The 17,121-nt window shown below is 38.9% G+C and overlaps 1 protein-coding gene across 2 annotated transcripts in view; it reads right to left on the reverse strand.

Moving 5' to 3' along the window:
- DRD2 (dopamine receptor D2) overlaps positions 1-17,121 on the reverse strand; it is a 100,019-nt gene that overhangs the window by 19,530 nt on the left and 63,368 nt on the right. For both annotated transcript variants that reach the window (XM_051986993.1, XM_051986992.1), the window contains exon 2: positions 13,835-14,156. In XM_051986993.1, the coding sequence (XP_051842953.1) occupies positions 13,835-14,119 (285 nt within the window). In that variant the 5' untranslated portion in view covers positions 14,120-14,156. The remainder of the gene's footprint in view (positions 1-13,834; positions 14,157-17,121) is intronic.

Below are 17,121 nucleotides of genomic sequence, written 5' to 3' on the forward strand. Positions count from 1 at the left end.
TTCACACTTTTAAATCTTTTCCCATTATGTTCACTTCTATTCTTTTTGGATCTGGATTCTATTATCCAGTGTTAATGGTCCCTTCCAATTTTGTGTCATCTGAAGATCTGATGGGCTCAATATCAATCAAATAAGCATTTATTAAGTACTTCCAGGGTAGGTAGGAGGCACAATAGCTGGAGCAGAGAGGCTGGAAGACTTTACTTCAAATACAACCTTAACACTTACTAACTATGTGATTCTGGGCAAGTCATTTAACAATCTTCATCTCTGTTTCCTCTTCTGTTAAATGAGCTGGAAAAGGAAATGGCAAACCACTCCAGTGCCTTTGCTATGAAAACCCCAAATGGGGTCAGGAACATGACTAAACAACAACGTGTGTCCAACACTGAAAATACAAAAACATAAATAAAAGGAAGGCACCAGTCCCTCTTCTTAAGGGATACAATGCCATTATTCCTTTGTCTAAGGTCATTCATAGAAATATTAAACAGTACCAAAAGCAGATCTGTGAAATACTTCAATGCAAGCTTCCTTTTATTTCAATTATTGATTGTAGTCATTCAATCTGAATTTAATTTTAATCTAGCCTTTACCTCATTATCTCTTTCACAGTCAATATGAAAGACTATTAAATTTTTTCCCAAAATCACATATGCTATTTTATGCCATTTTCCTGATCTCTCAGTTTTATAAGTTATTGCATCTGACAATTAATGACTATAAACTTATACTGAGTACAGACACGCATGGCATCTCCCATGTAATTCTATAAATATTTGGTGACTAATTGACTTTTTAGGTGGTAGACATGGTTTTCTTAGCAGCAGATTCCAGGATTTTTCTAAACCTTAGCCTTTCACAACAAGTTGGTGGGTCTGCAGCTTCATCCCAGTAATGGGTCTTGATCTATTCATCCCCTACATCCTCTCCAGAGTGTGGCAGGACAATACTGTGGACTTTAGAAAGATCTCTGGGAAGAGAGGACAGCTGGCAAGTCTGTCTCAGCAGAGACTGAACTTAGGATTCACTCAATCATTGCAAATTATGACAAGCAAGTCATTTGATAATGAAATGATTTTAGAATCACAGGCTTAGAATTTGAAGAAATCTTAGAGGCTTCCCCTTCCTTCTATCAGGAGAACCTATGAAGCAATCTTTGGAAAGCAGTTTAGAGAAAGCCCAGGAGAGTGAAATTATGCTTTCAATTTTAAGAAAGTAAGATGAATGGGTCAAGAAGGAATATTCAGTGGTATCATATAGACCAGAGTATTCCTACCACATACAGGGCAATTTTGAATATTTTCTCATAAAGCATATAAGTAATGTGGTATATGAAGTGCAAGACACGGAGTCAGGAAGTTCAAATCCTGCCTTAGACACTTACTAGCTGTGTGACCTTGGGCAAGTCAATTGATCGCACTCTGCCTCAGTTTCCTAATCTGTAACAAGGCGATAATACTAGCACTCACAAAATGGAAGCCTGAATGGGCCATATAAATATTAGCTATGATTTTTATTTGAACCTTACAAAACTGTAAAGGAGGCAGGGTGAATATTTCTCTATATCCATCCTCTTACTGTACCTATTACAATCTTCATTGTTATCATCATCATTATTAACATAACCATCACCATCATCATCACCACCACCATTACCATCATCATCATCATCATCATCATCATCATCATCAACATTTTAACAACTTAGATTTCTATAGCATTTATATAAACTCTTTTCTTGCCCCACCCTCCACAAAATAGATTAGTGCAAGTAGTGTTATCTACATTTTACAGATATAGAAACTCAGGCTCTGACAGATCACAGATTTAGAACTGAAAAGGACTTTAGAGATCATCTAGTTTGACACCTTATTTCACAGATGAGGAAGCTAAGACCCAGAGAGATAATGTGATTTGTTCGGGGGCACTAAGGTAGTAAACAGCAGGACCAGGATTTCAATCCAGTCTTCTATTCCTCGTTCAGCATTTTTTCCACTAGCTTCATTCAAGATTCACTTCCAAGTTTTCCTTTCTATGAGGAAATTTAATTTTTCCTGATTCTTCACTTGTTAGTAACTCCATCCAAATTACTTGATATTTATTTTACTTTTTTTTTCATTTTGTCTGGTATCCCGAGTGCCCAGAATTTGGTGGACAATAAATATTTATTAAAATTAATTATAATACTACAAACCAGTGACTTGCCAGTATCACATAACTGTCATCAGTGCCCCCAGAGCAGAGCGCTTTTCACTATACCTTCTTCCATTGGTCAGTACCTTCCAAAACTTCCATTTTGAAGAAAAGCCCAGACCAACTTTGCTTCACTTTCCAGACTTGGTCATCATATTTCAGCTGCTTTTCTCCTCTATCTCTCTGACCTTCTTCTCCTGTATATAAGTTCTTTTCATTGGCAAGTTTCAAAATGGAGGTTTTATCCATTTTGAGGAAGGGTTCAGATTAGCCACCCTTTATTTTTCAGGCTTTGTAATCACACTACATGCCAATGTCTTCCCTCCCTACCTTGCCTCCTTTTCAGTTTCCTTCCATCAGAAATTAAGTTCCTTCAGGGAAAGGACTTTTTTTTTTGGGGGGGGGGTTGTATTATATCTGTAAGACTTAACAAATACTCATTGACCTGACACAAGAACTGAGGTTCAGTAAGTGTCAGAGCCAAATCTAATTCATTCATTTTTGTACAATGCCAAAAAAAAAAAACCCTAAAAAGCTGTCATAACCTTGCTTTGGTCATATTCTAAAATCTTTGAATCCTCAGTGTTTCGAAATCCTTCCATACTCAAATCAACATTCATTTATTAAGTCCTTACTATTTGCCAGGCACTCTGCAAGTTGGAAACACAAAGAAAAATCAAGAGAAAAATAAAAGCCCTGCCCTCAAGGAGCTTATATTCTAATGGGGAAGATGACATTAAAAAAAAAAAAGATGAATGGGGAAGAAAGAAGGGAAGGTAAAGATACAGTGCAGGCACTTAGTGAAAAAAGTCTGTGGTATTAGGAATGGAACTTGGAGAGTAATGAAGACGTTAATGAGGTTAGCTTAAGAATTTTCCATAAAGAAAGATTCTGGGAAGAACTGACCAATCAGAGGGACTGCAAGGATGGCATGACATAGTGGAGAAAGTCCATAGAATCAGTAGCATAAGAGGAATGAAAGACTTTTTTAGCACTGACTCACATTCTCCAAACTGCAATTAAAGCGCACTCTCTACTTGAAATGAGTGTAGTCCACAGGGGGTAAGTGGGAGGAAAGTTAGGGTACAGCTTTCCCAAGAATCCATAGATCGAGGCTGATTTTTTTTTCTTTTAGCAATAGAAGATGAAAAAATATATAAAACAGGAAAGAAAGAAATGTTTTCCTCTTCCTCCCTGAGAGATGTAGTTGAGGAGTGCTGACTCTGACATATGTCATAATGTGGGAACTAATTATAACTTGTCCTGTTCCAGTCACTGCTTTCTCAGGCTCTGGAGCATGAATCTAAACTCAGCATTTAAGCCTGATAGTGGGCATTGGAGCAACTATCACCAGATGCTGAGGAGAGAAGCCTCTATTTGGAAGACAGGAAACCTCCTACCCACCCCTCCAGCGTATTATTGTTTGGGTTCTGAAATAGAAAGATGACTTGAAGATTCTTCTCCTGGGTTTCCTGATCTTCACTGGGAGCTTTTTGAGAGCTAACAAGATGGGGCGAGGCTCTTTAATGATATTTAATGACAGCTGGATGGGCCATCAAAAGGCCTGGAGAAGAAGGGAGGGAGAAGGAAGGAAGCGGGGAAGAAACGTCAGAATAGGAAAACATTTTTTTTTTTTTACCTGCAAAGGACACTTTGCCCAGCCTTCATCAGCTGGCAGCTGCTTCTCAGTTTAAGCTTTCTCTGGGGAAAGGGATTTGGGCATTATGCCAACAGTAATGAAACACTTCATACTTATCTATAGGAAGAGGGGCAGGCTATTAGAAGCAGCTAGATGGGGTAGTGGCAAGAAAGTTGTACTTGGAATCAGGAAAGTGAGTTCAAATTCTGTCTCAGACACTTATTAGTTGTGTGATCCTGGTCAAATTATTTAATTTCTACCTTCCTCAATTTCTTCATTTGCAAAAATGGAGATAATAATAGCAGCTGCCTCTCAAGGTTGTTTTAAGGATCAAATGAAATAAAATTTGCAAAGCTTTAATAAATTTAAATTTACTTATTAAATGCTTTTTTTCTCCTTTCCTTCCCCTTCCCATCCTATGTAGGCTTAAAGGAAAGAAAGAAAATGGGTGATAAAAATTAACATTTTCTCTACGTGATTCTGTTCCATATCCCAGCCAGCCATTTTGCCATTTATTCTGCTGCCACCCTAGCTACAACAGTGTATCTGAAAAGGATGTGTCAGTGTATTGCTCTCTGGATCAACTTGCCTGTCATCCCTGTGACTTTCCAGACAGCCCCCTCCCTTGCTATCTCAGATCTTGTATATGTTTTATCTCCTCCAATGACTATTTCATTTATGTATGTATATTTCTAGAGGTCACTACAGTACTGACACATATACTTTATCCAATCCTCAGTAAATGACACCTGCTTCCCAGTCTCAGCCTATAATTAATTAATGAATGCACAAACATTCATTAAGTATATGCCAAGTGTCAGATAGGAGCTAGACATTAGAGATGGAATAACTAATTATAGTCCTTGCCCTCAAGGAGCTTATGTTCTTTTGAGTAAGAAGTACCTATATGTGAAATAAGTACAAATAAATGTAAAGTAAATACAAAATAAATATAAGATAGTTAAGGAGAAAGGGAGAGAGGGTCCTAACAGTTGGATGGATCAGGAAAGCTTTATTGGAGAAGATAGTTTTTAAGTTGTCTTGAAACAAGCCATTTAGAGATTTCTCTTAAGGCTTGTCTGATTTCTCTCTTTCACAATCCCTCAGGCTGAACTACTTAAAGATTTAGTGAAGTATAAATGAGGGTAGAATGTGATTTTTTAAAAAAGGGCATAAATATAAGAAATGAAGTTCTATGTGTGGAGAACAGAGAAAAATTCTGTTAGACTGGACCATAGAGTATGGGAAGGCTGGCAAGATAAGTAGCCCCAAGCCAAACAAAAGATTGTATATTTTATCTTAGAAGCAATAGAGAGCCACTGGAGTTTGTTGAGTGGGATAGTGACATGCTTAGATCTATGCTTGAGGGAAATCACTTGGCAACTGAGTAGAAGATGTATTAACAGGGAGAAAGATTTGAGGCAGAGAGACCAATTAGGAGGTCATTGCAATGGTTTAGGCCAAACCTGATGACTTTCTAACTAGACCAAAAAGGAGAGGTGTGAGAGATGTAGTGGAGATACAAATGGCAAGATGTGGCAACTAGTTAGAATAACTAGGTGTTAGGTGAGGGAGAGTGTGAAATTGAGGATGATATCAAGGCTATGAACCCAGATGACTAGAAGAATGGTGCTGTCAGAAACTGGGAAGTTTGATAGGAAGGAGGGTTTAGGGTAAAGATAATGAATTCTATTGTGGATTCTATTTGCTTAAAATATTTATTAGACATCCAGTTTGAAATATACAATAGGTAGTTGGTGATGCAGAACTGAAGAGAGAGAGAAAGAGAGAGACAGAGAGAGAGAGACAGAGAGACAGACACAGAAAGAGAGACACAGAGAGAAGAAGAAAAAGGGATAGACAGCAAGAGGAAGAAAAAGAGAGAGAGAGAAGAGAACAAAAAAGAAAAAGAACAAAGAAAGAGAGGGGGAGGGGAAGGAGGAGAGGAAGGACAATGGGGAGGGGGAAGGGGAAAGGGAAAAGGAGAGGGAGAAAGAAAGGAAGAGGAAAAGGGAGAGAGAGAAAGAAAGAAAGATATGAAGGGGGAAGAATAGAGCTAGATACATAGACCTTGGAGCCATATGCCTAGAGATAACAATTAAACCCAAGACTTATGAGATCACCAAAAAAGGTTAGAGAAAATAAAAGTAATAATAGGTAGCATGTCTATAGCACTTTGTGACTTGCAAGAGCTTTATCTAGGTTATATCTGGGAGGAAGGTGCTATTATTATTATTATCCCCATTTTACAAAAAAAAGGAAAATGAGACTGAGAGGTGCCTAGAGTCACACTGTAAATGTCTGAAACAGGATTTGAACTCTGGACTTCCTGACCGCAAGTTCAGTACTGTTTCCAATATGTCACCTAACTGCTTAGGACTGAAGCTTAAGGATGTTTCATAAATATTTTTCACTCCTTCATGATGGCTATTCCTCTCCCCTCTCCTCCTTTCCTGAGTCCTAACTAAACTCAACTAAATTCCCACTAAACTCAAAGAATACCTCATTGATTAGGAGGTACAGGTGGGGGAGGGGAGGCAGACTCATAGAATTTTATATTTAGAAGGGATCTTAGTAATCATTCCTAGTTTTACAGAGAAGGAAACTGTGGCCAGAGATAAGTTGCCCAAGTTCCCCAAGTTCCCATGGACAGTTAATGAAAGAGCTAATTCTAGACCTCAGTCCAGCGCCCAGTCTAGTGCTCTTTCCACGACACCACATTGGTGTAGATTGTTAACGCTCTTGCTTTATTCAAGCCTGATTTCTTATACGTGAGAATTTGTGATCTGAAGACACGACAGGAATTTAAACGTCTTAGAGCTTAAACAGCCCAGATGACGTCTGAGCTTCAGCCCAGCTCTAAATCTAGGATTCTGTGTTCCTGTGAAAAGGAGTGCATTGTAGCTAGGGTAGGTCAGCCAAGGCGTCGGCTTGGGCACAGGTATTAGTCTTATCCCTCTCCATTGTGCTCACCATCCTCTCCATTGCATGCCCCGAGAGCCTGAAGGAGCTGACAAGGCTGTGGAATTTGGACGCAGAGGTGGGTTTGGGGAAAGTAGGGCCGGCAGAACTGAGAAAGGTCTGAGATCTCTCTCCCTGGATCTTGCCAGCCCGCAGTCACACTGTCTGCCGTACGTATTTCTCCCTCCCCTCCTGCTCCCGCCAACTCCAAACCTTAACTTCCTTGTAGGTACGTGGTCTGGTCCACTTCCTTTCTTAGGAGCATGGGATTCAGAGGGCATTAGGTCCAAACTCCTTCATTAATAATAGCGATAACAGTAACAATAATGATAATAAAGAAATCTGTGGCTGGAGGACATTAAGGACTACATGATTAGTAATTATCAGAACTAGGATTTGAATCCTGGTTTTGCTGACTGCAAGTCCAATCCCTATCCAGTGGTTCTCAAAGTATGGTCCAGAGCAGCCTAGGAATCTCTGAAATCCTTTGAGAGAGTCTACAAATTCATAATTAGTTTTATTTTTAATGTGATTGATATCTATAACTATAACCCACATAAACAAAAACTCTTTGGACAGATCTTCAATAATTTTTAATAGGATAAAGATATTGAGAATAAAAGTTTGAGAACCACTGCTATCCACTGCACTTCATTATACTGATCCTTTACACGGAGGTCTGATTTGTAGTTATGGATTTAAAGGGAGCCATGCTAAATACCTTTCTCCTAGAGGTGGGATTGATCCACAGAGCATTCAACAAGGCTCTTTCCTACAGACCCTGAGTGGGAAAAAGAAAATATTGCTTCCTGAGCCTGAAGCTGGGCCATGGCTTGACAGGGAGCAGAACCATGCTGCGGGAGCTCCAGAGAGCCCCTGGGATCTTGGACGATTTGATTCCTGCGTCTCAGACAGTGTAACAGGGAGCACCAGACACCTGTGCCCCAGGGGACTCTCAGTATGTGTTTGGCTGGGTAAAGGTGTCTGGATGAGTTACAGAGGCATCCCAGAAAGTCCCCTTTCCTGCCTGCACTCCCCATATCACTCTGCACCTTCCCTTCTAGAGCAGGTGTCTCCAAAGTGGTGGAAAGGAGCTCCTATAGGATCAACTAACAGCAGGATTGGAAGACAGGTGATAGTCCATCAGAGAGATGACTCCAGTACAACAGCATGTTCCCTTTACCTGCTACATGGCCCATTTCTCCCTCCATCCCCAGATCAAGCTCTCAGCCTTCTCTCTTCTTAGCCTAACACCATACTCCCAGCATAACCACCACAAAAAATATTTTGACTAATGAGGGTACAATCAAAAGAATGAAAATAAAAAACCTGTGACTTCAGGTTTTTATACTTGTTTTCTGACTCATAAGATCTCGGATTTACAGCTGGATAGGATCATCATCAGAGCTTATCTAGCATACTAGCTCCTCTCTCCCACCCCAGCCTTTGTCAGTTGAGCAAACTGAGGTCCAGAGAGGTAGTGCCTTTTTCAAGACCAGATTCCCAATCAAGCTCAGACAGGAGATAAAGTAAACAGAGCACTATCAGGAGTCAGGAAAACTTATCTTCATGAGTTCAAATATGGCCTCAGACACTCAGTAGCTGTGTGACCCTGAGCAAATCACTTCACCCTGTTTGCCTCAGTTTCTTCCTCTGTAAAATGATCTGAAGAAGGAAATGGCAAACCCCTCCAGTATCTTTGCTAAGAAAATCCCAAATGGAATCACAGAGCAATACAGGACTGAAAATGACTTAATAACAAATTCTTATATTCTGGTGTACTTCTTATTGCTCTTTCCCCAGAGTTTTGAAGATAGTGACTCAGTTTATTTGGGCTCTATAATGAGTGTGAGGTGATGGTGTGGGGAGTGGGGAATAATTTATGAGAGTAGGATGTTTCTTACATTAAGTGCAAAGTTTTCACCTTTTTTGCTACAGACAGCTGTTCTTCATAGGGATAAAGGGAGCTTTTAATAAGAATAAAGCATAATAAAAAGCAGTATCTAAAACCAATAGCAAGCATTATTTGTAATGGAATGAAACTGGATTCATTCCCAATAAGATCAGGGGTGAAACAAGAATGTCCATTATCACTATTATTATTCAATATTGTATTAGAAATGTTGGCTTTAGCAATAAGAAAAGAAAATAAATAGATAATGAGGAAATAAAACTATCATTCTTTGCAGAGGATGATATATTTAGAGAATCCTAGAAAATCATCCAAAAACCTATTCAAAACAATTCACAGCTTTAAGCAAAGTTGCAGGATATGAAATAAACTCACATAAATCATTAGCTTTCCTATATATTATTGGCAAATCCCATCCTAAAGAGATAGAAAGAAAAATTCCATTAAAGTAACTGCAGATAAAACAAAATACTTGAGAGTCTACCTGCCAAGACAAACCCAAGAACTATATGAACACAATTACAAAACACTTCTTACACAAATAAAATCAGATCTAAACAACTGGAAAAATATCCATTGCTTATAGGTAGGCCAAGCTAATATAATAAAAATGACAATTCTGCCTAAATTGCTCTGCTTGTTCAGTGCCATAACAATCAAATTGCCAAAAAATTATTTTATAGAGTTAGAAAAAATAAAAACAAAATTCATCTGGAAAAACAAAAGATCAAGAATATCAAGGAAATTAATGACTTAGCAATACCAAGCCTAAAATTATATTATAAAGCAGCAGTCATCAAAACTATTTGGTACTGGTTAAGAAATAGAGTGGTGAATTAGTGGAATAGATTAGATATACATGACACAATAATCAAGAGCTATAGCCATCTAGTAGTATTTGATAAAAGACTCCAGCTTCTAGAATAAAAATTCACTATTTGACAAAAATTGCTGGGAAAACTGGAAAATAAAATAGCATGGAAATGGAAATACCACAATAAATGGAAAACCATTCTGGAGAGCAATTTGGAACTATGCCCAAAGTGCTATAAAATGTGCATAGACTTTGACCCAGCAGTGCCATTGTTGGGTCTGTATCCCAAAAATACCTTAAAGGAGGGAAAAGGACCCATATGTGCAAAAATGTTTGTAGCAGCTCATTTTGTGGTAGCAAAGAATTAGAAATGATGCCCATCATTTGGAAAATTAGTAGGTGCCCATCAGTCAGACATGGCTGAACAAGTTGTGTTATATAAAAAATGGAATATTGTTCTATAAAAATGATGAACAAAAAAATGATGATTTTAGAAAGACCTGGAAAGATTTATACGAACTGAGTGAAACAAGCAGAACCAGGAATACATTATACATATTAACAGCAAGAATGTGAAAGACTTAGTTTAATCCCAATAGACTTTGGACAGAAAATACCATCTGCATCCAGAGAAAGATCTATGGAGACTGAATGTAAATCAACACATGTTCACTTCTTTTTTCCCCTTATCTTTTCTATGGTTTTTCCCTTTTGCTCTGATTTTTCTCTTCCAACATGATTCACAAAACAGCCTCTGCTGGGCAGCCATCTAACCTTAGGGCAGGCTGGGTTTGCTTGTTAATCTCTGATTTTTCTGCATCTGTTGCCCCCTATTCAGCATAAGTAATAGACATTAAATACATCTGTTTCCTAAACACAGAGAGGAGACTTCTCTTCCTTCCAAATTGGATTTTGTTATGGGCCTTGGCTTCCATTGAAGTAGTTGGATTTAGGTCAATTCTAAGTACGAACTTTTTAAGATTCAGAATTATAGGACACTGAAATGAATGACTAAGGGAGATTGTTATTTCCTTTTTCCTTAGTCATTTTAAAGGAATAAACTGTTTGGTTATGTCCTTTTCAGGACTAAACCTACTATGAGGTACTCTCTCCCTTCTCATAGCATCTTCCCTTATGCATTTCTCCTTCCTCTAGATTTGTTAGCCTGCCAGTAAATGGCAAACTCATACCTCAAAGTATAGTCCTTTAATGACTTCTTCCAAACTCCTTACCTTGCTAACTCTATTGCTCTATTTCTATTCATCACTCCTAATACTTATTTTACCTCTTCATTTTGTCTGTGACCTCTTCTCTTAAAAAAAGGTGCCTTTGGCTAAAAAAAAAAAAAAGAAAGTAGGAAGCTGTTCTACCACTCCTCTGGAATAGATTAGGTGTGATATAACTTGTAAGCAGTGTAGCTTAGGAGAGACAATTACTGTATCATGGAAAAACACTCGACTTGAAGTCAATGGATTCATATCTTAACTATGATGGCCCCTGTGTGATCATAAGCAAGTCTATCAACCTCTCAGTTTCCTCATTTGTAAAATGGAGAGAGTAATTCTTGACCATCCATTTTAAAGAGTGATGACAGGAAAAAGCTTTGTAAGCCTTTTAATAGTAGGTTGGGACCATTTAAACTCCTTCAGTCTTAAAAGTCTGGGATATAGGTTGCTACTGTAGTGACACCTAATGATGGGGTAATAAGAACGATAATAATGATGATGGCAGTAGCTAAACACTTATCTAGCACTTTAAGGTTTGCAATGGTGACATTTTCTAATAAGTATCTGAGGTAGGATTTGAACTCAATTTTACTGACTCCAAGGTTCATTCTCTCTCCACTGTAGCTCTATCCAGAGGTCTGGATAAAACCCATCTGAGGAATGCTAGTAAGAACCAGCATTGCTGGCACAAACATCCCCCAAATCCTGGAGATTGACCCTGCCAGCTATGTGGTTGGGACTATCAGAATAATAGCTATTTCTTTATAAGCATATGGACAGCAAAATCTAAAACATCACTCCTTGAGTGTTGTTGAGGTTGGTGATTCCCTCTCATTCGTCTTTCTGTTTTAAAAAAACATGGAAGGAAGAAGAATGAGACTTTAGCTGCCTGTTCTTTGGAGTGTGAGAACTCTGATCTCTCCCATTAGGTCCTCCCTAAGGGGGAGGGTCAGGTCCCTATTTCAGTGATCTGACTTCTGGACCCCAGAAACTTCCTACAATAGTGACCCTTCACCGTTGGCCTTATTCGCATCAGGGGCTGGGCCAGTCACCAGAAGGAACACCCTCCTTCAGCCACCATATCAGTCATTTTGCTCCCAGAGTTGCTGTGAGCCTTAGGCAGCAGCTGAACCTATTAATGTGTGCATGGGTGAATTCATCAGATCCATCCCTGACCACCCAGCCTCCTCGCCTGGAGTCTGTGAATTCCAGAAAAGAGACATCATGGGCAGAAAGTAGAGGCAGGGAAGGGACCACGCTTCTGAGTAATTCCTCTCTTCTGCAGCTCCTATCTGCCCCTCCTATCTGCCCCACTACCTGCACCCCTACCCAGGATGATGGGGTGGCCCTGCCCAGCAGTCACCAACTGCAGCTCTGCAGGGCAAGCCTCCCTTACAGTTATGGCCTCTGTCTTTTCCCTGGGGATCTAGGGCTCTGTCTTTTGGCAGAGCTATAATGAAATTGGCCTTGATTAGGTCAGGGGAAAAGCAATAAAGTTCAGAGGCTGGAACTGAAGTACAGTGGAAAGAGCACTGTGTCTAAAGTCAAGACTCAGACTATTGACCTTTCTGCCTTTCTTTAAGCTCTAACTAAAATCCCATCTTCTACAGGAAGCCTTCCTCAATCTCTCTTAATGCCTATGCTTAGTTCCTCTGTTAGTTATTTCTTATTTATCCTGTATATAGTTTGCTTTGTACATATGTGTTTACATGTTGTCCCTCACACCAGATGGTAAGTACAGGAGACAGTCTTTTGTCTCCAGAGCTTAGCATATAGTTGGCACTTAATGCATGTTTAATGAACTGAATTTGAAATACTGGTTCTGTTATGTATCAGTCATGTAACCTTGAACAAGTCATTTCATCTCAGTGCTTAATCTACAAAATGGAAATATTAATATTTGTACTACTTCCCTCACATGGTGATTTAAAGAGAACACTTTGTAAATTATAAAGTTCTAAATGGATGTTGGTTGTTATATGTACTCATCTGAAGTGAAAAAATATCTTTAGCTTTTGGAATGAAATGATTTTCCTCTTCAGCCTTTGTTCTGGACCTGTCTAATCATATGATAATAGCTAGCCTTAATTATGGTATATATTATATCTTATACATTATATTTCATCTATATATGTATGTATGTATATATGTGTATATATACACAAACACATGCTAATACATAATATACATTGTAACATACATATTATATGTAGTAGTTAACAATATAAAATAATACATAATATGCTATTATAGAATATATATATATATAATATAACACAATATACATATACACATATACATACATACATATGTAGGGGGGGTGTATTATCTTTAACTGGAAATCTAATTCTCTTTCCATTATAGTTAACTTTCAGGAGATAGTAGAGAAGTCAGAAAGTACAGCAGGAGAAAGAATATGTATAGGGACACTCCATAGTTAGTGATTCCACAACTCTCAGGGGACACAAATTCATTATTAAATTCCTTCCTTCCACTCAGTTGGTACCAAAATGGCAACTTGAAGTTCTACTATCATCCCTTCCTGCATCTCTGAACTAATGCTGTCATAAGGGACTGTCCCTGCACAGCTAACCCCTCTCTTTTTCTGCTTCAAACTTGGGTCATAGTTGAGGTTTCTTAAGGGAAAGAAAAAGGTTCCAACATAGAGGACACAGGAAGGATCCAAGTATTCAATCATTTAATGATTTATAGAATAGGGCAAACTGATTCATACAACGCAAGCCAGTTCCTGCCAAATCCCTTTGAAGTTCTGATGGGAGACTTAGAAAGAAAATCATCAAAGGCTTTTTCTTCTAGTGTGATGATCACGTATTGTGGTACCACCTTTTCTAAATCTCGGCTGTTTTACCCAGAGCTATGGGATTACTCATGTTCTGAGCATTCCACAAAATGTATACTCCCCCCTTTTATAGAGGAAAAAAAAGATGAAGCCCAAGAAGGGGAAGGCACATGTCGAAGCTACCTGGTGATTTAATGGTGAGAACTGGGAGCCCCATTATTCTTCTGAAAGGGGTAAGACTATGAGAAGAGAAAAGGGTTATTGTTAGGGGAAAGTGCAGACCTACCTCCAGGTAGACGACCCAGGGCATGACCAGCGTGGCCACGAGGAGGTCAGCCACAGCCAGGCTGACAATTAAATAGTTGGTGGTGGTCTGGAGCGCCTTCTCCCGAGACACCGCCATGCACACCAGCACGTTACCGAAGACGATGACAAAGATGAGCAGAGTGAGTAGCATGGCATAGTAGTTGTAGTGGGGCTTGTCTGCCTTTGCCTCAGATCCATTCAAAGACTGGGACCAATTCCGGCCGTCCAGGTCATCATCATACCAGGACAGGTTCAAGGGATCCATGGGAGCAATGGAGCCACTGGCCAGCTGAGCTTTGTTCCTAAAAAGACACACAGGGAGTGAGCTGCACGGAGGATGAAGTAGGAGCAGTGTTGGGTCAGACAGCATGGGGTCTTGTCCATAATGAGGGGAGGAAAGAAGGCAGCTGCTTTCTAGCCAGTGAGAGAACCCAGAGAAACATCTCCCAGCTCTTGGGTCCCCAATCCCATCCTCTCTGCCAACTTCTAGAAGGAATGGGGAAAATGTTATACCAAATTAGCAGTGCTCCCATAGGAAAACACTGAGTATTTGACCTGGAAAATGATATGGTCAGGGTTGTCCAAGTGTTACTAGGGGACTGAGGAGGATTAACCTAGTTTGTTTCACAGATGCATATGATTCTGACTTCTCAAAGCATAGCAGAACATCAGTACCATAAATACATAATTTTTGTACCATTTACCTAGTGAACCAGACATTATTAACACCTACTAAATGGTCAACACGGAACTCTAGGCACTCTGGAGGGAAGGACTACATAAGAATTAATATGATATAATTCCTGCTCTTAAGGCAATTGTAGTTTACTTGAGAAGATGATATTTACACATGAAAATGTAATATGTCACAGCTCTTCCTCTAACCCCCATGACTCTGAGCTCATAGACACTAAATCCAATCATGGAGACTAACCCAAGAAGGTCATTTTTTTTTTACTTGCTGCTACCCTTGATGTTTACACTGGGAAAATTATCTTTGAATATAGCTGGTGTCTAGTTTGACAGAAATGTAGGTTAAAAGGGTTCCCAGCTCAAAGGCAATCACTAAAGGAAACAAATGCAAATTGAATGTGGGATGACCTTTTCTTAGCTAGAATTCCCCCTAAAAATGTTCATGTCAAGTCTGGCCTTGTCAGTCCAATCCAATCAATCAATCAATAGAATTTATTATGTATCTACTATAGTTCAGGAACAATGTTAGATGCTAGGGATACAGATAAGAAGCATAAAATAATCTCTATTTGCAAGGAGTTTACATTCTAATGTGGGAGGCAAGTGATATATAAATGTATACACCATAATTATGAATTGAATGTGTTTCTTGCTGCTTCTAAGATAAGATGGAAAAGACTCTGTTGGGCACTCAAAGTCCCTCATGATCTGAGGGACTTTATAGGATTTATCTTTATAGCATGATTACATATAACTCCCCCTAATTTGATCTCTATTCCTAACAAAATGGCTCATTTTCTGTTCCCTATACATGACAATCCTTTTTTCTACCTTTATATCTTTGTATAGGTAAATGCCTGAAATACCTCCCTCTTCAGCTTTCACTTTCTCTAACCCCTAGCTCCCTTCAAAGCTCAAATCAAGCATCAGTTCTAACAAGACTTTTCCCTATATTTTCCAGCCCTTAGTGACTGCCCCCTCCTCAAATACTTTGTATTTTATATCTATCTATTTCTTTACCTATGTATTTGTATTTTTCTTTCTTTCAGTAGACTACTTTCTTTTAAATAGTCCTTGAGGACAAAAACTATTCTCACTTTTGCTTGTATCCCCATTGCATAATATGGTGACTGCAAGTTTACCAGTTGCTTCAGAATTAAACTGAAGGTAGCCTACTAACTTTGGCACCACTACCTATGAGATTGCTCCTATAGAACTGGGTTTGGACTTGTTTCCTTGAAGGTTGCTGTGGACAGAATTTTTATAGGAAGATCTATGGGACAGAATATAATGTTTTCACCCCAATGTTAATGGCTTGGGAAGTTCCTTGCATAACTGGTAGCTATTTCCCCAAACTCTAAAGTTGAAGGGACCCAAAAGCTTATATACTAAGAGACCCACTGTTGAAAAATAACCACAAAAGTTATCTAGTTGAATCTATACCAAAAAAGAAAATCCCTTCACATTCCTCAACTTTTATTTAGAGGGAATCAAACCTATTTCTATATAGTTGAAATTACTCTCATTTTTAAGAACAGAAAACTGCAGTTCAGGCAGTTTCTTCAGGGACTAGTAAGTGGGCCATTTTGGCTGAAATGGAATGCACAAGAAAGTGAATAGTAGAGGTAAACCATGGCTAGTATTTAGCAAGGTATAAACAATCACAGGACAGAGGAAGAAAGGGATTCAGGAGCAGAGAACAGTTTATAGTTGAACTGGATAATTATAAAGTCAAGACCACAGAGGGAAGAAAATGAGATCAGTTTAGGGTTATTAATCAATTAGGAATGTAGGAAGACATGGAGTGATTGGAAATTGTGGCAAAAATGAAAAATGAATGGGTTAGGAGGAGTGAAACAAAGAGAGAAAAACAAAGAGATAAAATCAGATATTATGATCAGAGAGAATAATTTCTACATCACAGATATAGAACATCCATGAGTGACAATATGTAAGATCTAAGGTAAGAATGAATGAAAAAAAAAATGCATTAAGGCTTAGCTTGTGCTGAGTGCTAAGCTAGGGACACAAATACTAAAGTGAAGACAGTTCCCACCTTGAAAGAGATTGCATGCTAAAAGGTGAAACAGCACACAAAGGAGTAAGATTCTAGGATAGGTAATTTCATCCCTAAAGCAAAAGGAATGGTGAAAGCAATCAAAGAAAAATAAGTTGACATACCCTATCCAGGAACAATGATAGAGATAATTTGGCTCTGATTCATGATTCTCAAACTGGAAAGAAAAAGGAATGAGAGGAGGAAAGAACATTTTATTCACACAGGAGCAAGGTTGTTGGAGAGGCTGTATAAGAAGTAAATTGAAACATCACTGAGCTTTTCCTAAAATAGTGGTCAAGTAGGAACAGTCACATTACTAGGTGAGACAAGGATTTGAAGCTAAACTTAAAAGGAGGAGGAGTTGTTGGGCAATGGCAGCAGAAGGAAGATGTAGAAATGGTGATTAGGAATAAAGAATATACCTCTGGTCCTCTTGGATTCATGTGTCAGACATTGCTGGGGAGGGTAATCAGGGATTCACTGTCTTCTGGGGGAGGCCAGGTTTCCATGACTGC

This window comes from Antechinus flavipes, chromosome 3 (genome assembly GCF_016432865.1).
Source record: "Antechinus flavipes isolate AdamAnt ecotype Samford, QLD, Australia chromosome 3, AdamAnt_v2, whole genome shotgun sequence".
In the NCBI taxonomy this organism is placed as follows: Eukaryota; Metazoa; Chordata; class Mammalia; order Dasyuromorphia; family Dasyuridae; genus Antechinus; species Antechinus flavipes.